The sequence below is a fragment of the Rhinatrema bivittatum genome, chromosome 3 (genome assembly GCF_901001135.1).
Source record: "Rhinatrema bivittatum chromosome 3, aRhiBiv1.1, whole genome shotgun sequence".
NCBI classification, from domain to species: Eukaryota; Metazoa; Chordata; class Amphibia; order Gymnophiona; family Rhinatrematidae; genus Rhinatrema; species Rhinatrema bivittatum.
In genome coordinates this window covers 95,726,784-95,745,923 of record NC_042617.1, presented here as the reverse complement: position 1 = coordinate 95,745,923, position 19,140 = coordinate 95,726,784, and the positions used below count along the sequence as shown (strand labels likewise).

Below are 19,140 nucleotides of genomic sequence, written 5' to 3'. Positions count from 1 at the left end.
TGTAATGTTTTCCGTGATGAGGAGAATGTTTCTTGCCTGCACTCGCATCACTCCCCTGCCTTAGGTGCCTTTGCTACGCATCGGGTTTTGTGTCTCACTCTTTTCTATGGTTTTCTCTTTGTAGAACCCATCTCTCTTTTTTTTTTTTTTTTTTTCCCCACCTAGACCCCTTTGTGGGTCACAGGCAAATGGGAGAGAGGTGATGCTTTCAGCAAAGTGCGGTTTCCCTCATTGTCGTGCTGGGGCAGACTGTAGCTTGGGATTCACCCATGTGTGAGGACTACCATCCTCCGAGAAAGCAGAGTTGCTTACCTGTAACAGGTGTTCTCCGAGGGCAGCTGGATGGTAGTCCTCACAAAACCCTCCTGTCTCCCCTGGGAGTTGGTGTCTCCTTGTATGAGCTAGTGGCAGGGTGATGACTACAGCTGCACATGCTCAGTAGGGCATGTTTGAAAGTTCCAGATTCTCTGAGATCAAAGTTCCATGCTGGGCTCCATCCAATGATGTTACTCATGTATGAGGACTAACATCCTGCTGTCCTCAGAGAACACCTGTAACGGGTAAGCAACCCTGCTTTACTCCATTTTCTAGTTCATTTATAAACAAATTGAATTGTACCAGGCATAGTGGTGACCCTTTTGGACATACTATGATGTCTATTCGAATAACGGTATAGAAATCTATTAAATAAATACTGCTTTGTATACCCTCCAATTTGAGAACTGATCATGCAGTCCCATTCACTGCCTTCTTCTCTCTAACCAGTTACTGATCTATGAATGTAATTTACCCCATCCCATAGTCAAATGCCTTTTTGAAGTCCAAAAACACGTCGACCGGTTCACCAACATCCATATGCCTAGATACAATTTCAAAGAATTCTAATAGACATAAGTTGCCTTCCCAGAATCCATGCTGGCTATTCCTAATTCTGCCATTTCCTTCTGTGGAGGTAATTTTCATAAAGATTTACACATGTAAAACTGGGTTTTATGTGCGTAAATGGACTTTTGAATATGGCTGTGATATATGCCGTTTCTAACATCTACGGACCTCCGCTGCTGCTGCTGCCGCTGCTGCCGTGATCGAGAGGAGAGAGGCCTGCGCGATCGGCGCCCAGACCCGTCGGGGTAAGGCCATTCGATTCTCCCTTGCCCCCGGCGAATCCGGCCACCGATCACGCTGCCGACGTCAGCCCGAAGTCCCGCCTACTTTCTGATCTCGGCCTATCAGACGCTGAGAGGGACATTTAAACTCACTGCTACCCAGGCGCCGCGTGCCGAAGGGGCGCGACAAAGGGGCCTGCCCCTTTGTGTGCCCCTTAGTGTAGCCCCGCAGGACAGCCCCTATATAGGAACCTGATACGGCTCAGCCCTTCAGGTTCTCAAGCTGGTCAACCTCCCCACCCCATATCATCGAGAGTCCAATCGCTCCCTCCAACTCGGAGCTGTTGAACTCTATCAAAGGTCCATTTACAACCCTAGTTCCTGCTCCTACACTGCAGAACGTCCAGAAAAAGTGTACTACCGCACTCAGCTTCCAACCAGTATCAGACAACAACCTCCAAGCACTCAGCTTTCAACAAGCACGCAAAATCTGATGCTGAATGTCCATCTCTCATCTTCAACTACCAGTTCTTTAATTCACTCATCTACTCTCTAAATCTACAAGCTACCCGCAATCATACTCCACCTCTCACTCAAGCCTCAATCACAATCAACCACCGTGAATATTCCTACCTCTCTACACCATTCACATAGCAGATCTCTAACATTACTCTTCTACAATAACAATTAGACCTCTGACATATTCTAACCATCATGCTCTGTGGTCTCCCAATTCCGATTCTTCATCACAGAAGACACAATGCAATTAGTAACTATCTTGGGACTTCTCATCCTCACACCTATAAAGCCCTCATTCCCATCATGGCTTCCCCTTTTACACAATTGCTTGGACTAACATTATTCTCATTATTTCTATTCAACGCACAATCCATCACTAAGAAAACTCCCATTCTCAATGATCTTCTCCTAGAAGAAAATCCAGACGTTTGCGCCATAACAGAAACTTGGCTCAAATCAACAGACACTGCTCTAATTAACCAATTACCTACTCATTCATATGACTTCTTCTCCATTCCCCGACAGAAAAGAAAAGGTGGAGGAATTCTTCTTGCTACCAAAAACGTTTTGAATTTCACCCAATACTCTGTCAACTCTTCTACCAAACTGGAAACAGGCCTTTTCAAATCAAACCATCTCCAAATCCTTCTTGTATATGCCCCCCCAGGCCTTCTTGACTTAGATGCCTCTCCTCTTCTGGAACTAATAGTCTCCCACATTAATTTAGATTCTCCAGCAATTATACTTGGTGACTTCAATTTACATGTCAACAATCCATCTCTATCTACAAATGGGAAAACTTTCATTACCGCCTTGTCTGCTTTAGGTTTCAATCAGATTATCAAGAAACCCACCCATAAAGCAGGTCATATTTTGGACCTTATCTTCACCAATTCTGGTATTGCTCACTCAACTCAACCGATCTGCAAACCAATACCCTGGTCGGACCACTCGCTAATCTCAACCACCATCACACTGGCACAAAAAAAACAGCACCCCGCCCCTCCTCAACAATTCTCCTACAGGAAAATTTGTGCATCCGAGGACCTCCACAACCACCTAGTCTTAGAACTACCCCACATGGACCTTTCCTCTCCAAATTTGGCACTTCATTCATGGAATAATATTACAGAAACTGCAGCTAATAAACTCTGTCCTCTAATAACAAAAAAACTAAAACACAACATTCCAAAAAAACAACCTTGGTTTAATGAAGAACTACAAAATCTAAAACTTTCCCTCAGACGGAAAGAAAGCAAATGGCGCAAATCTCCTTCAGCGTCCACCCTTTCTACCTACAAACTTGCTCTCCACAACTACAAAAATTCCTTGCAAAAAATCAAAAGAGATTTCTATGCTCATAAGATCCATCATATGATCTTTGATGCTAAAGCCCTTTTTACCTACGTCTCCAATTTAACTCAAATCCAAACTCCTGACATTCCATTTAACAAAGCACAAGAAAAAGCAGAGGAGCTTGCTCTCTTCTTCAACAACAAAATAGCTAACCTCCTTTCTAAAAATTCACCCAATACTTCTTCTTCACACAGCACCTATATACACCATAACAAACACATCTCACTCAATTCATTTGAACCAATTACAACTTCTGAGATCCTTAGAATACTGAAAAAGATGAAACCATCGACACACCCATTAGACCAAATCCCTTCCAAATTACTCCTCCTTATTCTGGACACCATATCCAAAGCTCTGGCAGACATAATAAATTGCTCTTTATCTAAAGGACTCTACCCTGACGACCTCAAAATGGCATCAATCAAACCGCTCTTAAAAAAACCAAAATTAGATCCAGACGACCCCTCCAACTTTCGCCCTATCTCAAACCTCCCATTCATTGCTAAAGTCATGGAAAAATTGGTTAATTCTCAATTATCAGACTACCTGGAAGACCACAAAATTCTCCACCCTTCACAATATGGCTTCAGGAAATCGTTAAGCACAGAATCTCTACTAATTTCCTTAACAGACTACCTCATCCTAGGCCTAGATATATTACATATTTGTTCTCGGTTCCGGTTATTACCCCATTGTTTATTGTAAACCGGCTTGATGTGATGTTATCACGATTGCCGGTATAGAAAAAATTAAAATAAATAAATAAATAAATAAATATGCTACTTTTACATGCATAACTCCTTTGAAAATTCACTCCTTGATAATTGTTCTTGATAATGGTCTCCACCATTTGATGTCAGGCTTACAGGTCTATAATTTCCCGGTTCCTCCTGTACCCCAACTTAAGAATTAGAATCACATTGGCTACTTGTCATCCTCTGGTACAAAAGCCATTGCAAGTGATCAATTCCAAATCAAGCATGTCTGCAGCATGTAGCTTATTTCTTTCAGAATGTGGGGGTGGATTAAATCTGGTCCTGTAGACTTGTTGCTGTTCTAGTCTTTCTGTAATTCTTATTTCTTCTTCCTGCTCCACAGTGATGTCTTGTAGCACCTCAGAAGCATCACCCCTAAGGAAGGCCTCTTTTTTTGGGAATTACTCAAACATCATCCCTGGTGAAGACTGACACAAATAAATAATTCACTGTTCATTATCTCTTAGAAAATGCTTCACTGCAAAATAACAGTTTTGGCCAAGCAGTGCTCAAATGTTTACTTAACTTACATAGAAACATAGAAATGACGGCAGAAAAATACCAATCGGCCCATCCAGTCTGCCCAGCAAGCTTCGACTCTTATTTTCCCATGCTTATCTGTTTCACCAACCACCAACTTCAGGGCTCTTGTTGGTAACTGTTTGATTCAAATTTCCTGCCATCTCCTGTCATTGATGCAGAGAGTAATGTTGGAGTTGCATCAAAGGTGAGCATAAGGCTTATGTTTAAGGGTTGTAACCGCCGCATCAAGCAAGCTACCCCGATGTTTGTTCACCCAGACTGCACAGATCAATGCCTTGTTGGATGATGTCTGAATGCAAATCCTGTTTTCCTCACTTATTTATTTATTTATTTATTTAAAAGATTTTATATACCGTCATTCGTAGTTACATCACAATGGTGAACAATATGTTTACATCTAAGAAAAGATATTCACATAAACAGTAAATTCCTTTGCAATGGACAAAGTTACACGTGCATATTTTATAACTAGTTTGTTGGGTTATACTGCTGTTTGTTTAGTGCAAACTAAATGCAATGACATAAATTGAAGCAGAAAAAAAAACCGAAACAAAAAAAAACCTTAAAATGAAACAAATGAGAATTTTTCAGCTGCACACCCCTACTAGTTTACTGATGTGTGACCAAGAGTTTTCAGGTCGCATGGACATTTCGACTGTTGTCTTTCCAAAGTTCTCCTCATGCGTCTTAGCCCCTTCCAGCCTGCTCCCACTCTAAAACAGAATGTTGCTCTTTCTCTGCTAGTATCCAAATAAGTGCCTGCTGAGACAGTCCCCTTCTTCCAGATTATTTAATCAGTGGCTCATGTGGTGGAATAAAATGTAGCAATCTGCTTTTAGATGCGTTTACTCATAGTTATGCTTCTGTACATGATTGTTTTGTCTTTTTTTTGTTAAATCTAGGCTTGAGTGGCCGTTTCTTCGTCACAACACTCCCTACAATCTTCCAGTAAGTCATTATGTAAATCTTATAAATGAAATGGTTTGTTCCTACATCACAATAATTGATTGAAACAAGAGGCCCAAATCAATTTAGGTTTCATGCAGTGTTGGTTTGACTAGTGTTTTGTTTTGTTTTTTTTTAATTTTTAAGACACCACAAAAATGTTTTTATCTCTGGGGGTCCACAGGTCACTTCCCTCAGGTCACGTTCTAAGTGTGACTGCACTTTTTCTGCTTGATTTTCCTGCCATGTATTACAGTATGCAGTAGTTTGACCTAGCTCTTGTTTCACTGTAAACTGAGTGGAAACTCAGTTTTCTGCACCTTGCGCCTCCTACCATAGAATTTGTGTGTGTAATTTAGCATGCGATAGTGAAATAATTTCCATACTGCTAAGCAATTTTGTAGAAAGAATGTGCTTTTTGTAGAAAGAATGTGCATTTCTCTCGATTGATTCTTTCATTATATCAACTTGACTTTCTAAAACTGAAAGTAACTGTGTAGTCTCTCTTCTCCCTTTCTGCCCACTGAAAATGGATTTTGAAACACAAATTGTACAACACCTGCTTATGACTTCATTAGATAATGTGCTACTAATTGTCAGATAATATAATTCATGGGATTGAGAGAGGAGCTGTGTAATTTTTTCACAGAGATTCTAATAAGAAACCTGAGCAAATTTGACCTGCAATTAATAAAACAGGAGCATGCATGGAACATAAGCTTCTTATGTACAGATTAATGATGCAGACACAAAACTTATTGAAATGGTTGTGGTGGCTCAGTGGGAATGTTAGATATGCATCCTTGTCACTACACCTGTTACTTACACTGCTTGGGCCTGATATGAGACAGAGCAATCTATGCATCACTGAAAAGCAGAGTGAATCAAGAGCAGAATAATGGAGTCTATAGACCCAGGAAGAGGAACTACCCAGATCACCAGTGAGGGATAGTAAAATCATATCCCAAGGAAGAAGAGGGACAGAAAAGTGCAAATAATGTTGCAGTACCAAGAAAAGAAAAGGATGTACCAGGGGCTGGAGCTTGTGGATCGGGACTGAGCTTCCGCCAAACCACCCGAGTCATACTGGGTCCACAAGAGGAAAAGCAGAAGAATGGAGTCCTAGGAAGAAATGCTGTAGTATTAGGAAATTGAAAAACAAAAGGCGCCTAAAGAATTAATTCATAGCACAGCTCAAACCAAATGTATCTTAAATGTGTCAAATTGTATCAAAATGAATATTATAAATATTATAAACGCCGCATCAGCAAGCCTGTCGACGTGTTCAGTCTCTTGGACATGAACCGTCCGGTCTGCACAACATTTGCGGCTAGGCGGCTGTATATAATTAATATACCGAAACAAAGTGAATTTCTTTAGTATTTCAATATAGTGTCATCCGACTCACACGGCGGCACTCGCCTGTAGCAATGGAATTCTTTTTATGCGTCTGTCCCAAGTCTCCAGTCAAGGATCTTGAATTGCAATTTGATTAGACGGCTGAGAGCCTCAAAGCAGTTTTAAAAAATCCTCTGACTGTACATTCAATTAACCTAATGTAATAGACCCGACAGCGGCCGGTGTTTCGCTGCGGAGCTGCAGCTTCATCAGTGGTAATTGTCTAAGGAACAAAACATCAAATGTCAAATAGTCAGATTGGAGCATTATAACTGTAAAAATGTACTTAGCTGGACATTGTATGGACGAGCCGACCTGCTTGTAGTGAACCGACGGTCTCACGGAAATAGCTCAAAGGAGCGGGACAGAGACCGCTATACTCAGGTATTGTTGATTAAATAGCCCGCGCAAATTCAAGCAGGATGACGTCACAGAGCGTCGTTGTCATGACCACCATTGGTACACAAATGAATAGTGTAACTGTAGGTAACTGCCTACCGTTACTTAATCAAGTTTTACTTAGGTCTGATCTTAATGAGCTCAACTGAGTTCAACCGAGCAATTCCATTGCTACAGGCGAGTGCCGCCGTGTGAGTTGGATGACACTATATTGAAATACTAAAGAAATTCACATTGTTTCGGTACATTAATTATATACAGCCGCCTAGCCGCAAATAATGTGCAGACCGGACGGTTCATGTCCAAGAGATTGAACACGTCGACAGGCTTGCTGATGCGGCGTTTATAATATTTATAATATTCATTTTGATACAATTTGACACATTTAAGATACATTTGGTTTGAGCTGTGCTATGAATTAATTCTTTAGGCGCCTTTTGATTTTCAATCAGAGTTGATTTACAGGTCCTATAACGTGCTCTTTTTTAGAGAAATTTGTAGTATTAGGATAGCCAGATAGACACAGATGTTGAAAGGCAAGGATTCAAACATACTGAGGAACCTATGGTAGCAACTAACTGCTAGAGCCAGCAGGCTTGCCCAAGGAAGCAGACGTCCATTGTAAGGAGGGACTAGGCTGCAGGCCTCAGTGGTGGCAAAGGAAATTGGAACAGCCTTGAAGGCCAGTAGACCTGAATAACCTAGAAAAGACCTTATAACCTAAGAAGGCAAGAGAGAAAACATCTGGGTGGCTGGTGTGAGAGGGTTGCAAGGAAGATTGGAGGACTGTCTATGAAAGGGCATTCTCACAGGTCAACTTCAGTTTCTGGAGGAAATTGAATTCTGTGTCAATCACAGATCATCTGCCTCAATAAGAACATAAGAACATGCCATACTGGGTCAGACCAAGGGTCCATCAAGCCCAGCATCCTGTTTCCAACAGTGGCCAATCCAGGCCATAAGAACCTCACAAGTACCCAAAAAATAAGTCTATCCCATGTTACTGTTGCTAGTAATAGCAGTGGCTATTTTCTAAGAACTTAATTAATAGCAGGTAATGGACTTCTCCTACAAGAACTTATCCAAAAGCTACACTAACTGCACTAACCACATCCCCTGGCAACAAATTCCAGAGTTTAATTGTGTGTTGAGTGAAAAAGAACTTTCTCTGATTAGTTCTAAATGTGCCACATGCTAACTTCATGGAGTGCCCTCTAGTCCTTCTATTATCTGAAAGAGTAAATAACCAATTCACATTTACCCGTTCTAGACCTCTCATGATTTTAAACACCTCTATCATATCCCCCCTCAGCCGTCTCTTCTCCAAGCTGAACAGTCCTATCCTCTTTAATCATTCCTCATAGGGGAGCTGTTCCATTCCCTTTATCATTTTGGTTGCCCTTCTCTGTACCTTCTCCATCGCAACTATATCTTTTTTGAGATGTGGCGACCAGACTTGAACACAGTATTCAAGGTGCGGTCTCACCATGGAGCAATACAGAGGCATTATGACATTTTCCGTTTATTCACCATTCCCTTTCTAATAATTCCCAACATTCTGTTTGCTTTTTTGACTGCCACAGCACTCTGAACTGACGATTTCAATGTGTTATCCACTATGATGCATCACCTTGCACTTATCCACATTAAATTTCATCTACCATTTGGCTGCCCAATTTTCCAGTCTCACAAGGTCTTCCTGCAATTTGTCACAATCCGCTTGTGATTTAACAACTCTGAATAATTTTGTATCATCTGCAAATTTGATTACCTCACTCGTTTTATTTCTTTCCAGATCATTTATAAATATATTGAAAAGTAAGGGTCCCAATACAGATCCCTGAGGCACTCCACTGCTCACTCCCCTCCACTGAGAAAATTGTCCATTTAATCCTACTCTCTGTTTCCTGTCTTTTAGCCAGTTTGTAATCCATGAAAGGACATTGCCACCTATCCCATGACATTTTACGTTTCCTAGAAGCCTCTCATGAGGAACTTTGTCAAATGCCTTCTGAAAATCTAAATACACCACATCTACCATTTCACCTCTATCTACATGTTTATTAACTCCTTCAAAAAGGTGAAGCAGATTTGTGAGGTAAGACTTGCCTTGGGTAAAGCCATGCTGACTTTGTTCCATTAAACCATGTCTTTCTATATGCTCTGTGATTTTTATATTTAGAACACTTTCCACTATATTTCCTGGCACTGAAGTCAGGCTAACTGGTCTGTGGTTTCCCGGATCACCTCTGGAGCCATTTTTAAATATGGGGTTACATTAGCCACCCTCCAGTCTTCAGGTACAATGGATGATTTTAAAGATAGGTTACAAATTTTTACTAATAGGTCTGAAATTTCATTTTTAAGTTCCTTCAGAGCCCTGGAGTGTATACCATCTGGTCCAGGTGACTTACTACTCTTCAATTTGTCAATCAGGCCTACCACATCTTCTAGGTTCACCATGATTTGGTTCAGTCCATCTGAATCATTACCCATGAAAACCTTCTCTGGAACAGGTATCTCCCCAACATCCACTTCAGTAAACACCAAAGCAAAGAAATCATTTAATCTTTCCGCGATGGCCTTATCTTCTCTAAGTGCCCCTTTAACCCCTTAATCATCTAACGTTCCAACTGACTCCCTCACAGGCGTTCTGCTTCGGATATATTTTTAAAAGTTTTTACTGTGAGGTTTTGCCTCTACGGCCAGCTTCTTTTCAAATTCTCTCTTCGCCTCCCTTATCAATGTCTTGCATTTAACTTGCCAATGCTTATGCTTTATACTATTTTCTTCTGTTGGATCCTTCTTACAATTTTTGAATGAAGATCTTTTGGCTAAAATACCCTCTTTCACCTCACCTTTTAACCATGCCGGTAATCGTTTTGCCTGCCTTCCACCTTTCTTAATGTGTGGAATACATCTGGGCTGTGCTTCTAGGATGATGTTTTTTAACAATGTCCATGCCTCTTGCACACTTTTTACCTTTGTAGCTACTCCTTTCAGTTTTTTTTTCTAACTATTTTTCTCATTTTATCAAAGTTTCCCTTTTGAAAGTTTAGCACCAGATCCGTGGATTTGCTTACTGTCCCCTTTCCAATCATTGTTGTTGTAAACCGTTGCAATGGAATCTGAGTGAAGGTATATAAGATCCAATAAATAAATAAAATAAATAAATAATTCAAATTTGATCATATCATGATCACTATTGCCAAGTGGCCCCACCACCGTTACTCTCTCTTACCAAATCCTGTGCTCCACTGAGAAATATATCTAAAATTGCTTTCTCTCTCATTGGTTCCTGAATAAGTTGCTCCATAAAACTGTCATTTATTCCATCCAGGAACTTTATCTCTCTAGCATGTCCCAATGATACATTTACCCAGTCAATATTGGGGTAATTGAAATCTAATAACCAGAAATGTGGAACCCAAATAACAATTCAAAAAGTGGCCTAAGAAGGTGTCAGCAAGCCTTGACGTTATGTGTCACTCTCAAGCAGACACTAACCAGTCTTATCTATCATTCACCTTCATCATAATTTTAATGCAACAAAATATTTTTTCTTTTCTTTTTTCAAAAATTAATTTGGTAGGGGAGCCCAACTGTATATGAAAGAGTCATTTTGCTAATAATAATGGAGGACATTTTTAATTAATTTTTGAAAAAAGAAAAGAAAAAATATTTTGTTGCATTAAAATTATGATGAAGGTGAATGATAGATAAGACCGGTTAGTGTCTGCTTGAGAGTGACACATAACGTCAAGGCTTGCTGACACCTTCTTAGGCCACTTTTTGAATTGTTATTTGGGTTCCACATTTCTGGTTATTTGATTATATGTTGTGGCTAACCGCTGACTCCTTTGTGTGAGTAGGGTAATTGAAATCTCCCATTATTACTGCATTACCAATTTGGTTAGCTTCCCGAATTTCTCTTAGCATTTCATTGTCCGTCTCACCATCTTGACCAGGTAGATGGTAGTATACTTCTATCACTATACTCCTCCGCAACACACAAGGTATTTCAACCCATATAGATTTGCTTGTTCATTTAGTCTCATGCAGGATGTTTATGCTGTTGGACTCTAAGCCATCCCAGACATAAAGCGCCACACCGCCTCCCAGATGCTCCTTTCTGTCATTGCAATATAATTTATACCCCGGTATAGCACTGTCCCATTGGTTATCCTCCTTCTACCATGTCTCTGAGATGCCAATTAAGTCTATGTCATCATTCACTGCTATACATTCTAATTCTTCCATCTTACTTCTTAGACTTCTGGCATTAGCATGCAAACATTTCAAAGCGTGTTTTTGTTTGTATTTTCATTCTGTTTTTAATTGATAGGGATCCACTGTAGAGAGAGAGGGAAAAAAGAAGGTATTATTTTGGCTTGTTATGGAAATAGGCATATGGCAACTTTTTCTTAGGTCTCCTGGCTAAACATACTAGTGAGTGAAAGTGAGGCAAGTCACAACTTGGCAAGAAACCCAGGAGATACAGAGGGGCCATCTGGCCAATAAAACCTGTATTAGGTGCAGTGAGATCTGTTTTCCTCTAGATTAGAGCTGTTAACCTGACAGAGGATTCTTTCTTGATGTACATACACTGCCAAACAACCTTTAATAATAACTAATTGCAATGGTTCAAGAAAGATTGATAGCAACTCATTTCAAGGCTATTGGGTGATCTAAGTGTGTGTAAAGTTATTAGTTATTTTGATCTAGTTTATTGTGAGCAGGAGTCCACATCACAGAAAACCTCTTTCCTGATTGGTATTTTTGTTGTCAGTCTTGGACCTGAGGCTAAATATTGAATCCAAGTAGAAGCTGAGCTGCCCTTTCACTTTTGAGGTAATGAGAGTTGAAGCCCTGTGTCGAGACAGTGTGAGGAAGCTTGCACCGACATGGCCCATGCTTTGCCTCTTCTGAGGTTAATTAAGATTTCCATTTCCAGTGCTGTCAAGCCAGCATCTCTTTTTCAAGCACCAGACATGCTAGAAAATAATGAAAAGGTACATAACTGGCTTTCAAAACAACAACAAAAACAACCACTTAAATCAGCTACTGTACAGTGCTGTAGCAGGATTTGTACAGCTAGATTTTCAACAAGGCACCTACCTGTTGATGTGTGCACTTTCAGCTTGCATGCTGTTTATTCCTCTTTAAGACTGTAAGCTTGGCTTCCACAGCAGTGCCACCTCCCTGTTAATCAGAAAACCCAAAGGGGTGGACAAGTCAGTTATGCTCTACTTTAACTCCCCAAGTCACAAATAGCCTGTCCCAATACACAAAGTTCTCTGTACAACAGCAGCTTCTAATGAGTTTTTTCAGTACATTTGATGTCATTTCTAAATATCAAATGGAATCTCCAAATTTGTGTATCCTGAAATGTTATCACTCTGTGAATAATTGGTAGAAAATGCAATATGAACAAAGCTGTACTTATCAAGAATATTTGGAGCTTGAGCAGATAGAGATATAGTTTCTATTTCAGTTCACATTCTCTCTCTGACCTGGAGGACAAAGAGGTTTGAGGAGCAGAGAGAACTAAATTAAATCTGAAATGGTTCACTGAGCTTTACAGGAGAGCCAGAGTCCATTCCAAACCTAATTCTTCAGTAGGGAATTAAATAAGTAATGTTAACTGCTGAACTACAGAGCTAGCCTGCCAGGGCAGATTTATGATGGGAAGATGAACAGCTGCACCTTACTATGTTCAGCCTTAATATGGCGAGATTATAACATGAAAAGAACTTCAGAATTTTTTTAACACTTTGATAAGCATATTGATGTTTTTGGAAATTATATTTATTTAGGGGCCGATATTCAGCCTCGGAGTGGCTAGTTAAGTTAGCAATTATTGAATATAAGTTGGATTAGTATATCCAGCTAACTTTAGGGCAGCCGTATGGTGTGACCAGAGTTAGCTGCATTGGTTAAGCGGCTAACTCTGGCCTGCCCTGAAATGTCTCCTACACACCCCGAGACCACTCCTGAATTATGTGGCTAAATTCTAGTGGCTAGAATTCTAGAATTTAGTTGCATATGGCTTTAATTATCGCCGCTCTGCCATTTTAGATGGATAACTTTTCAGTTATCCATCTAAATGACTTCTGAATATCAGCCTCCTAGTTTTTAGATTGTAAGACTTACCATACTGGTTCAGACCAAAGGTCCATCAAGCCCAGTATCCTGTTTCCAACAATGGTCAATCCAGGTCACAAGTACCTGGCAGGATCCCAAGGGGAAAATAGATTCCAAGCTGCTTATCCCAAGAATAAGCAATGGATTTCTGCAACTCCATCTTAATAATGGCTAATGAGCTTTTCCTCCTGGAACTTGTGCAAACCCTTTTTTGAATTCAACCACACTAATAGCTTTCACCACATCCTAAAATTTGATATAAACAGCATGGATCTAATACTGCCAAGCTAGGACCTATAAGAATGTTCAACATGTGAATAGTTCTGTTTTTAAAACATTCTTGTAAAAAGTACTACAGCATGCATCTCTGCTTTCTAGTGCCAAGGATGGAGTATTTCGCAGATATCTTGGCTCAAGGACCTCAGAGGAACTGCAGACTTATATCTTAGAAAAAAAATGGGAATCTGTAGAACCTGTGGCAGGATGGAAGTCTCCATCATCCATCACGTAAGTAGAGTTTGTCTTCTCCATCAATCAGTGTAAGGATCATTGTGCAATTATTGTATCCACAAATTTAGAGTGACTCAATGACACCAAAATAAATTAGCTTGCCTGCTGTTTCCTGTGCCTTCCATTTTTGCCATTCTGCCTTCATGGCCCCTTTCTTTTCGAATTGAGAGACTTGTTGCACCATATTCAGAAACTTATCCTGGAGAAATGGGATGGGGAAAGGCATATAATGAGCTTGGATTTTAGATTTAAATACTTGCCTTTCCAAACCTGAGCTCAGGGCGAGTTACAGTTGGGTGCAGCAGGTATTTCCCTGTTCAGGAGGTCTTACAATCTGATTGACTAAGGTGTTTTTCCCCAGTCTGTTTCTCTAGATAAAACTCTTAGTAACGCAGGCGCTAAGTTTGAACCTGAGACAACAGATGGGGTGGGGTAAAGTGATTTGCCCAAGGTGACAAGTAATTGTGGGAGCAGTGGGATTTGAGCCCTGGTTTCCTTGGTTCCCAGCCTGCTGCTCTAATTGCTGCTTGCATCCATGGAAAGGAAGGACGGCATGGAGAAGAGAGTCTTGCCTTCCTTATAATTCCATCCTAAGGGAAGGTGGTATTGGCAAGAGTGAGAATGAGAGACGGGGAAACTATGTTTGTAAGGGAGACAGGAGAGCTGGGTGGAGGATGTAGAGGAATCGAGGTGTGTGAGGCAAGATGGAAGGACGCGAAACAGCAAATGCAGAATGGTCCTTGCACCAAATGCTTGTGGTTGGTTTACTATTTTCTCACACATTTTTTCAAGTGAGATCAATGAGTAAATAGAAACTTTAAATTTCAGACCAGAATGGACATTTAGATGAGAGAATGGATTTGATTTGATATCTGTTCCATCCGCTTGCTCTTCATGCTTGGGAAGGCTAGGCAATGCTACTCAAGTGGACTTCAGTTGTGATTCTCTGTAGCCCTATATATTCTCCAAGTACTATTTTTAGTGTAAGACCTGGTGGCCAGCTAGGGAACCGTGCTAGAAGTAGAGCTCGAGGTACTTATAGAGCCTGCTCATTCAGTCAGTGGCATTTGGGTTCTTTTTACTGATTTGTATCAATGAAGGACATGGCATAGTAAAAGATGGCGGAAAATGATCTTGCTTGGACAGACACATTTTTACAAACAGTTTAAAGTGAAGCTAGGTCACTGGTGATTTTTGAAGAATTGTGAATGTTTCTTTCTCTCCCCAGCATGTATGGAATGGCAGGTCTTTTTCATCTGTCAGGATGGATCCGGGTAAGTAGTGCTCAATCCTTTACAATGTGTACTGTAGTTTCTGTCATTCAGATGTAAGTGTTATAAACAATAGTTCTGTTTTAAAGATGGTACGTTTTTTCCATAGTTCTGTTAGCAAGAATCAACACAAAAATTAAGGAGCAGATGTACTAAACTGCAGCAAAGCCTGCAGGAATGGCCTGGTACCACAAGATATTTTCATGGTAGTAGACATTGACCTTGCAAATGAGTTTTGTTCCAATTGTTTGCAGTAAAGTCAGCACGAAATTGTGAACTATTATCGTAAAAAAACATTTTACGCACAAATGCAGTTTTGCACAATTTTTGCATGAAATGTAGCAATTTTGAACATAGCTGCTTTGCATAATTATGCAGGTCATTACTTATTTTACATAGCACATTGTAAAAGTTAAATTAAGCATTGCAAATTAAATTGTGTGTGGTATTTGGCATTTGTGCGCACATGCTTTTGGAAAGTGCAGAGTAGCTTAGTTTATCAGCCTCAAAATCTCTCAACTGAAAAAAAAATCCTTGCAGCAGCAAACTATTAAGTTTTTATAAAGTACATGTAAGATGCTTGATGACCATGGAATTTTCAGGTTTACATATTTATATAGCTGTTCTGGGATCTTGACAGTGGCATTGTATAGCAGAGACTACGAAAAGGAGAGGATTCCTACAAAATATGTCATGACCAAAGTACTAGGAAAGATCTGGATTCCCTGAGACTTGTAGTCCATAAAGGCCCTGAATCTTTTTCTTCATCTGTGCATTGACTTAACAGCATGAGAAAATAGATTTTAATTTTGACAAGTTAAATAACTTGTGTGCAAACTGTACTACTAGTTATTTTTTGTATTTATAATGATGTATACTTTTGTGTGTATTATATAGTAAATAATAGTTACTCTGTGATGTATGTTGAGTGTGGTATCCAAATTCCCAGCATTCTGAAGATGATTCAGGTTATGATTGCCTTGTGTGGAATAATGTATATTTTTATGCTTTCCAGTGCGGCTGGAGTTTTTAGATTGCTAAAAGTATTTTTTCTTTTCCCTGCATGATACCCACAATGGTCCATCGAGCCCAGCATCTTGTCTCTGACAGTGGCAAGTTCAAGTTACTTGAAGCCCCAGGAAGATCTCTTCCTTGTTGCTCATGCCCAGAAGTGAAAGTTGGAGATGTGCAGATCTATCTGATCTTATACCTCTGTCCCACCTCTTTAATCATACCAGAAGTGGCTTATAGCATAAAAAATGCAATTTCATGGCTATCAAATAAATGCAAATTGATCGAAAGTATTAAAATATAGGTCACGAATGTAAATCAGATGAAATGTATACAAAATAATTCAAAAGAAAAATAATTCCACAAATAATTATTGATTCATCTGTCCTCCAGGAACTTATCCAAACCTTTTTTAATACTCTGATATACTCTTATCCTTGACCATATTCCCTAGCAGAAACTTTCATAGTTTGTGTGTATAAAAAACAAAACAAAACTTGTCATATGGGCTGGGGCAGGGAGCAGGGCAGGAGCTGGGTTTATCTTCTGCCTAACCAGCCCCCTCCCCGCAGCTTGAGCCCTTGCGTTCTGGGGGCTGGTAGGGCTTAACTGGAAGAAGCTGGACAAGGCAGAGCAGACAAGCTGTGGAACCTAAGGTGTGGCGAGCACAGGCTAGATGTAGTGGATGAAGACAGACTATAAGAGAGGTCTGGGTATTGGAGCAAGGAAGAGGCTGAGGACTGGATGCTAGAACAGGCAAGGAGCCAAGGACTGGATTCTGAACAAGGGCTGGAACAGGATACAGACACAGGCTTGGGCAAGGCAAAGCAGGGAATGGATGCTAGGGACTGGGCAGGGCAAGACTAGACAAGACAGACATGGTCAACAGAGAACAGAGAACACTGAGCCCCAAAGGCAGCAGCATAGAAGACCTGTAGGCCACTAAGAATAAAGTCTGGAGGCCACTAAGCAAGGAGAGACCTGAGTAGACAACAGAGCAAGATACAAGGAGACAGAGGGCACAGAGGCGACAAGGTAAAGTGAAGCCTAGATAGGCCGCAACACAATGAGCCACATGGTAAGTGTGGCTAGTCAAGAAAACCAAGGATGACTCCATAAAATGGCATCTAGGTTCTGGCAAGGCAGGATTAAATGGGACTGGAGCTCGGGTGTGATGTGAGCAGCGAAGCGGAGATTGGCAAGGCTGGAGGTGAAGCTCTCTGAGGACAACTGATTGAGAAGATGCTGCATTACAGGCTGAGTCAGGTGATCAGTGAGGAGATGTTTCAGGTAGCTCAGAACAGAGCTCACTGGAGGCCTCTGCTGCTGGAGAGGTATCATAGCAGGTAGGATCAGGGCAGAGTGAGACTGAATAGCAGGCAAAACCGTGACACAATTTTCTTAAGTTTGTTTTAAATCTGCTACTAGTTAGCGTCTTCTGTTATTATTTAAAAAAGATCAATAACCATTTCCTGTTTACTTGTTCCACACCATACATAATTTTATAAATCTCTATCATGTCCCCTCTGTCATCTCTTATCCAAGCTGAAGAGACCCAACTAGTTTAATTCCAGCCCTTTATTTTTGTACCTTTTCTAGTTTTGCTAATTCTTTCTGGAAACCAGAACTGCCCATAATATTTGAGGTGTGGTTGCACCATGGATTTATCCAGCGGCATTATTATTATATTCCTGGTGGTGTTTTCTATTCCTTTCTGAAAAATTCTTTGTATTCTGTTTGCTTTCTTTGGATTCTGCCACACATTGCGCTGAGGATTTCAATATATGTTCACAGTGACTCTTAAGATCCATTTGCTGAGTGATAGCTGCCAATATGGAGCCCGGCATTGTGTACATAGAGAGGGTGAGTTTATAAACAGCCCCCAGGTACAAAGTACATGAAGACTTCAGCCCTTAGGTCTACTTTGAAAAGTAGCAGGACTGTGTGTACACTAGCATGTTGTAGCAACGCACATTTACCCCTGCCAGAGAGCAGGAAGTAAATGTGTGCGCAAACATTTAGATTGCATACTTTCCAAAATCGAATGTCTTCACGGAAAGCATTTCCCTGCCCCAGTTGTCCCCCAGGAATGGCCTCTTCGCAATACACAGAAAATTATGTGCAAAATGGCTTCTGTATGTACTTTTAATTGTACACCCCCTGCTGTAATTTTATTTATTTTATTTAAATACTTTTCTATACCGAAGATCATGTACAAGTACATATCGGTTCGGTTTACAGTGAACCAACATTTGGAAATTACATCAAACAATATGAACTTAATTTAACAAAAGATTGTACAGCAAAACTATATGAACATAATTAACAAAATTGTATGCGAATAGGGTTATAGTTGAACAAGCATGACGAGTGGAATATGGGGAAAATCAAAAAAGGAAAAACATGATAGTCAGCACAGGGAGTACATTATAAAGGTTACGGGGACATTTCGGTCAGTTAGTCACGTTTGAACCTAAGTTCTGTAAAGTAGGGTCAGGTAAGGAACTTTAAGTGAATGCTCTTGAGAAGAGCCAGGTCTTCAGTTTTTTTTTGAACGTCCGCAGGCAGGGTTCTGTTCGGAGTTCCGAGGGCAGATTGTTCCATTGTAATGGTCCAGCAATAGAGAATGCTCGTTTTTTGAGAGCTGACTTGGCGGGGGGAACATAGAGGGTACCTAGGTATGTTGTTCTCATTGGTCTGGAGGTTGAGTGATGTTGCAGAGGGAAGGATAGTTCGAGGGAGGTTAGAGAGTGAATAGTTTTGTGGATTATGGTTAGCACTTTATACTGAATTCTGTATTTGATAGGGAGCCAATGTAAATACATAAGGACGGGAGTGATGTGATCTCCTCTACTGGTGTTGGTTAATATTCTTGCTGCAGAATTTTGTAGCATTTGCAATGGTTTGGTGGTGATAGCTGGGAGGCCGATTAGAAGGGCATTGCAGTAATCTATTTTTGAGAATAAGATGGTTTGGAGAACTGTTCGGAAGTCCTGCATGTAAAGGAGGGGTTTCAGATTTTTTAGAATGCGTAATTTATGGAAGCATTCTTTTGTTGTGTTGTTGACGAATTTTTTTAAATTCAGCCGATTGTCTATAGTTACTCCTAAATCTCTTACATTTGTGGTAGTAGATATTTGTAGTGAAGAGAGATTGTGGAGCGTCCGAGCATGATTGTTG

The 19,140-nt window shown here is 40.4% G+C and overlaps 1 protein-coding gene across 1 annotated transcript in view; it reads left to right on the top strand.

The window, feature by feature from the left end:
• TMX4 (thioredoxin related transmembrane protein 4) overlaps nucleotides 1–19,140 on the top strand; it is a 158,440-nt gene that overhangs the window by 73,414 nt on the left and 65,886 nt on the right. Inside the window, exons 3-5 of the mRNA XM_029593505.1 lie at nucleotides 5,185–5,230; nucleotides 13,547–13,675; nucleotides 14,907–14,952. Of these exons, the coding sequence (XP_029449365.1) occupies nucleotides 5,185–5,230; nucleotides 13,547–13,675; nucleotides 14,907–14,952 (221 nt within the window). The remainder of the gene's footprint in view (nucleotides 1–5,184; nucleotides 5,231–13,546; nucleotides 13,676–14,906; nucleotides 14,953–19,140) is intronic.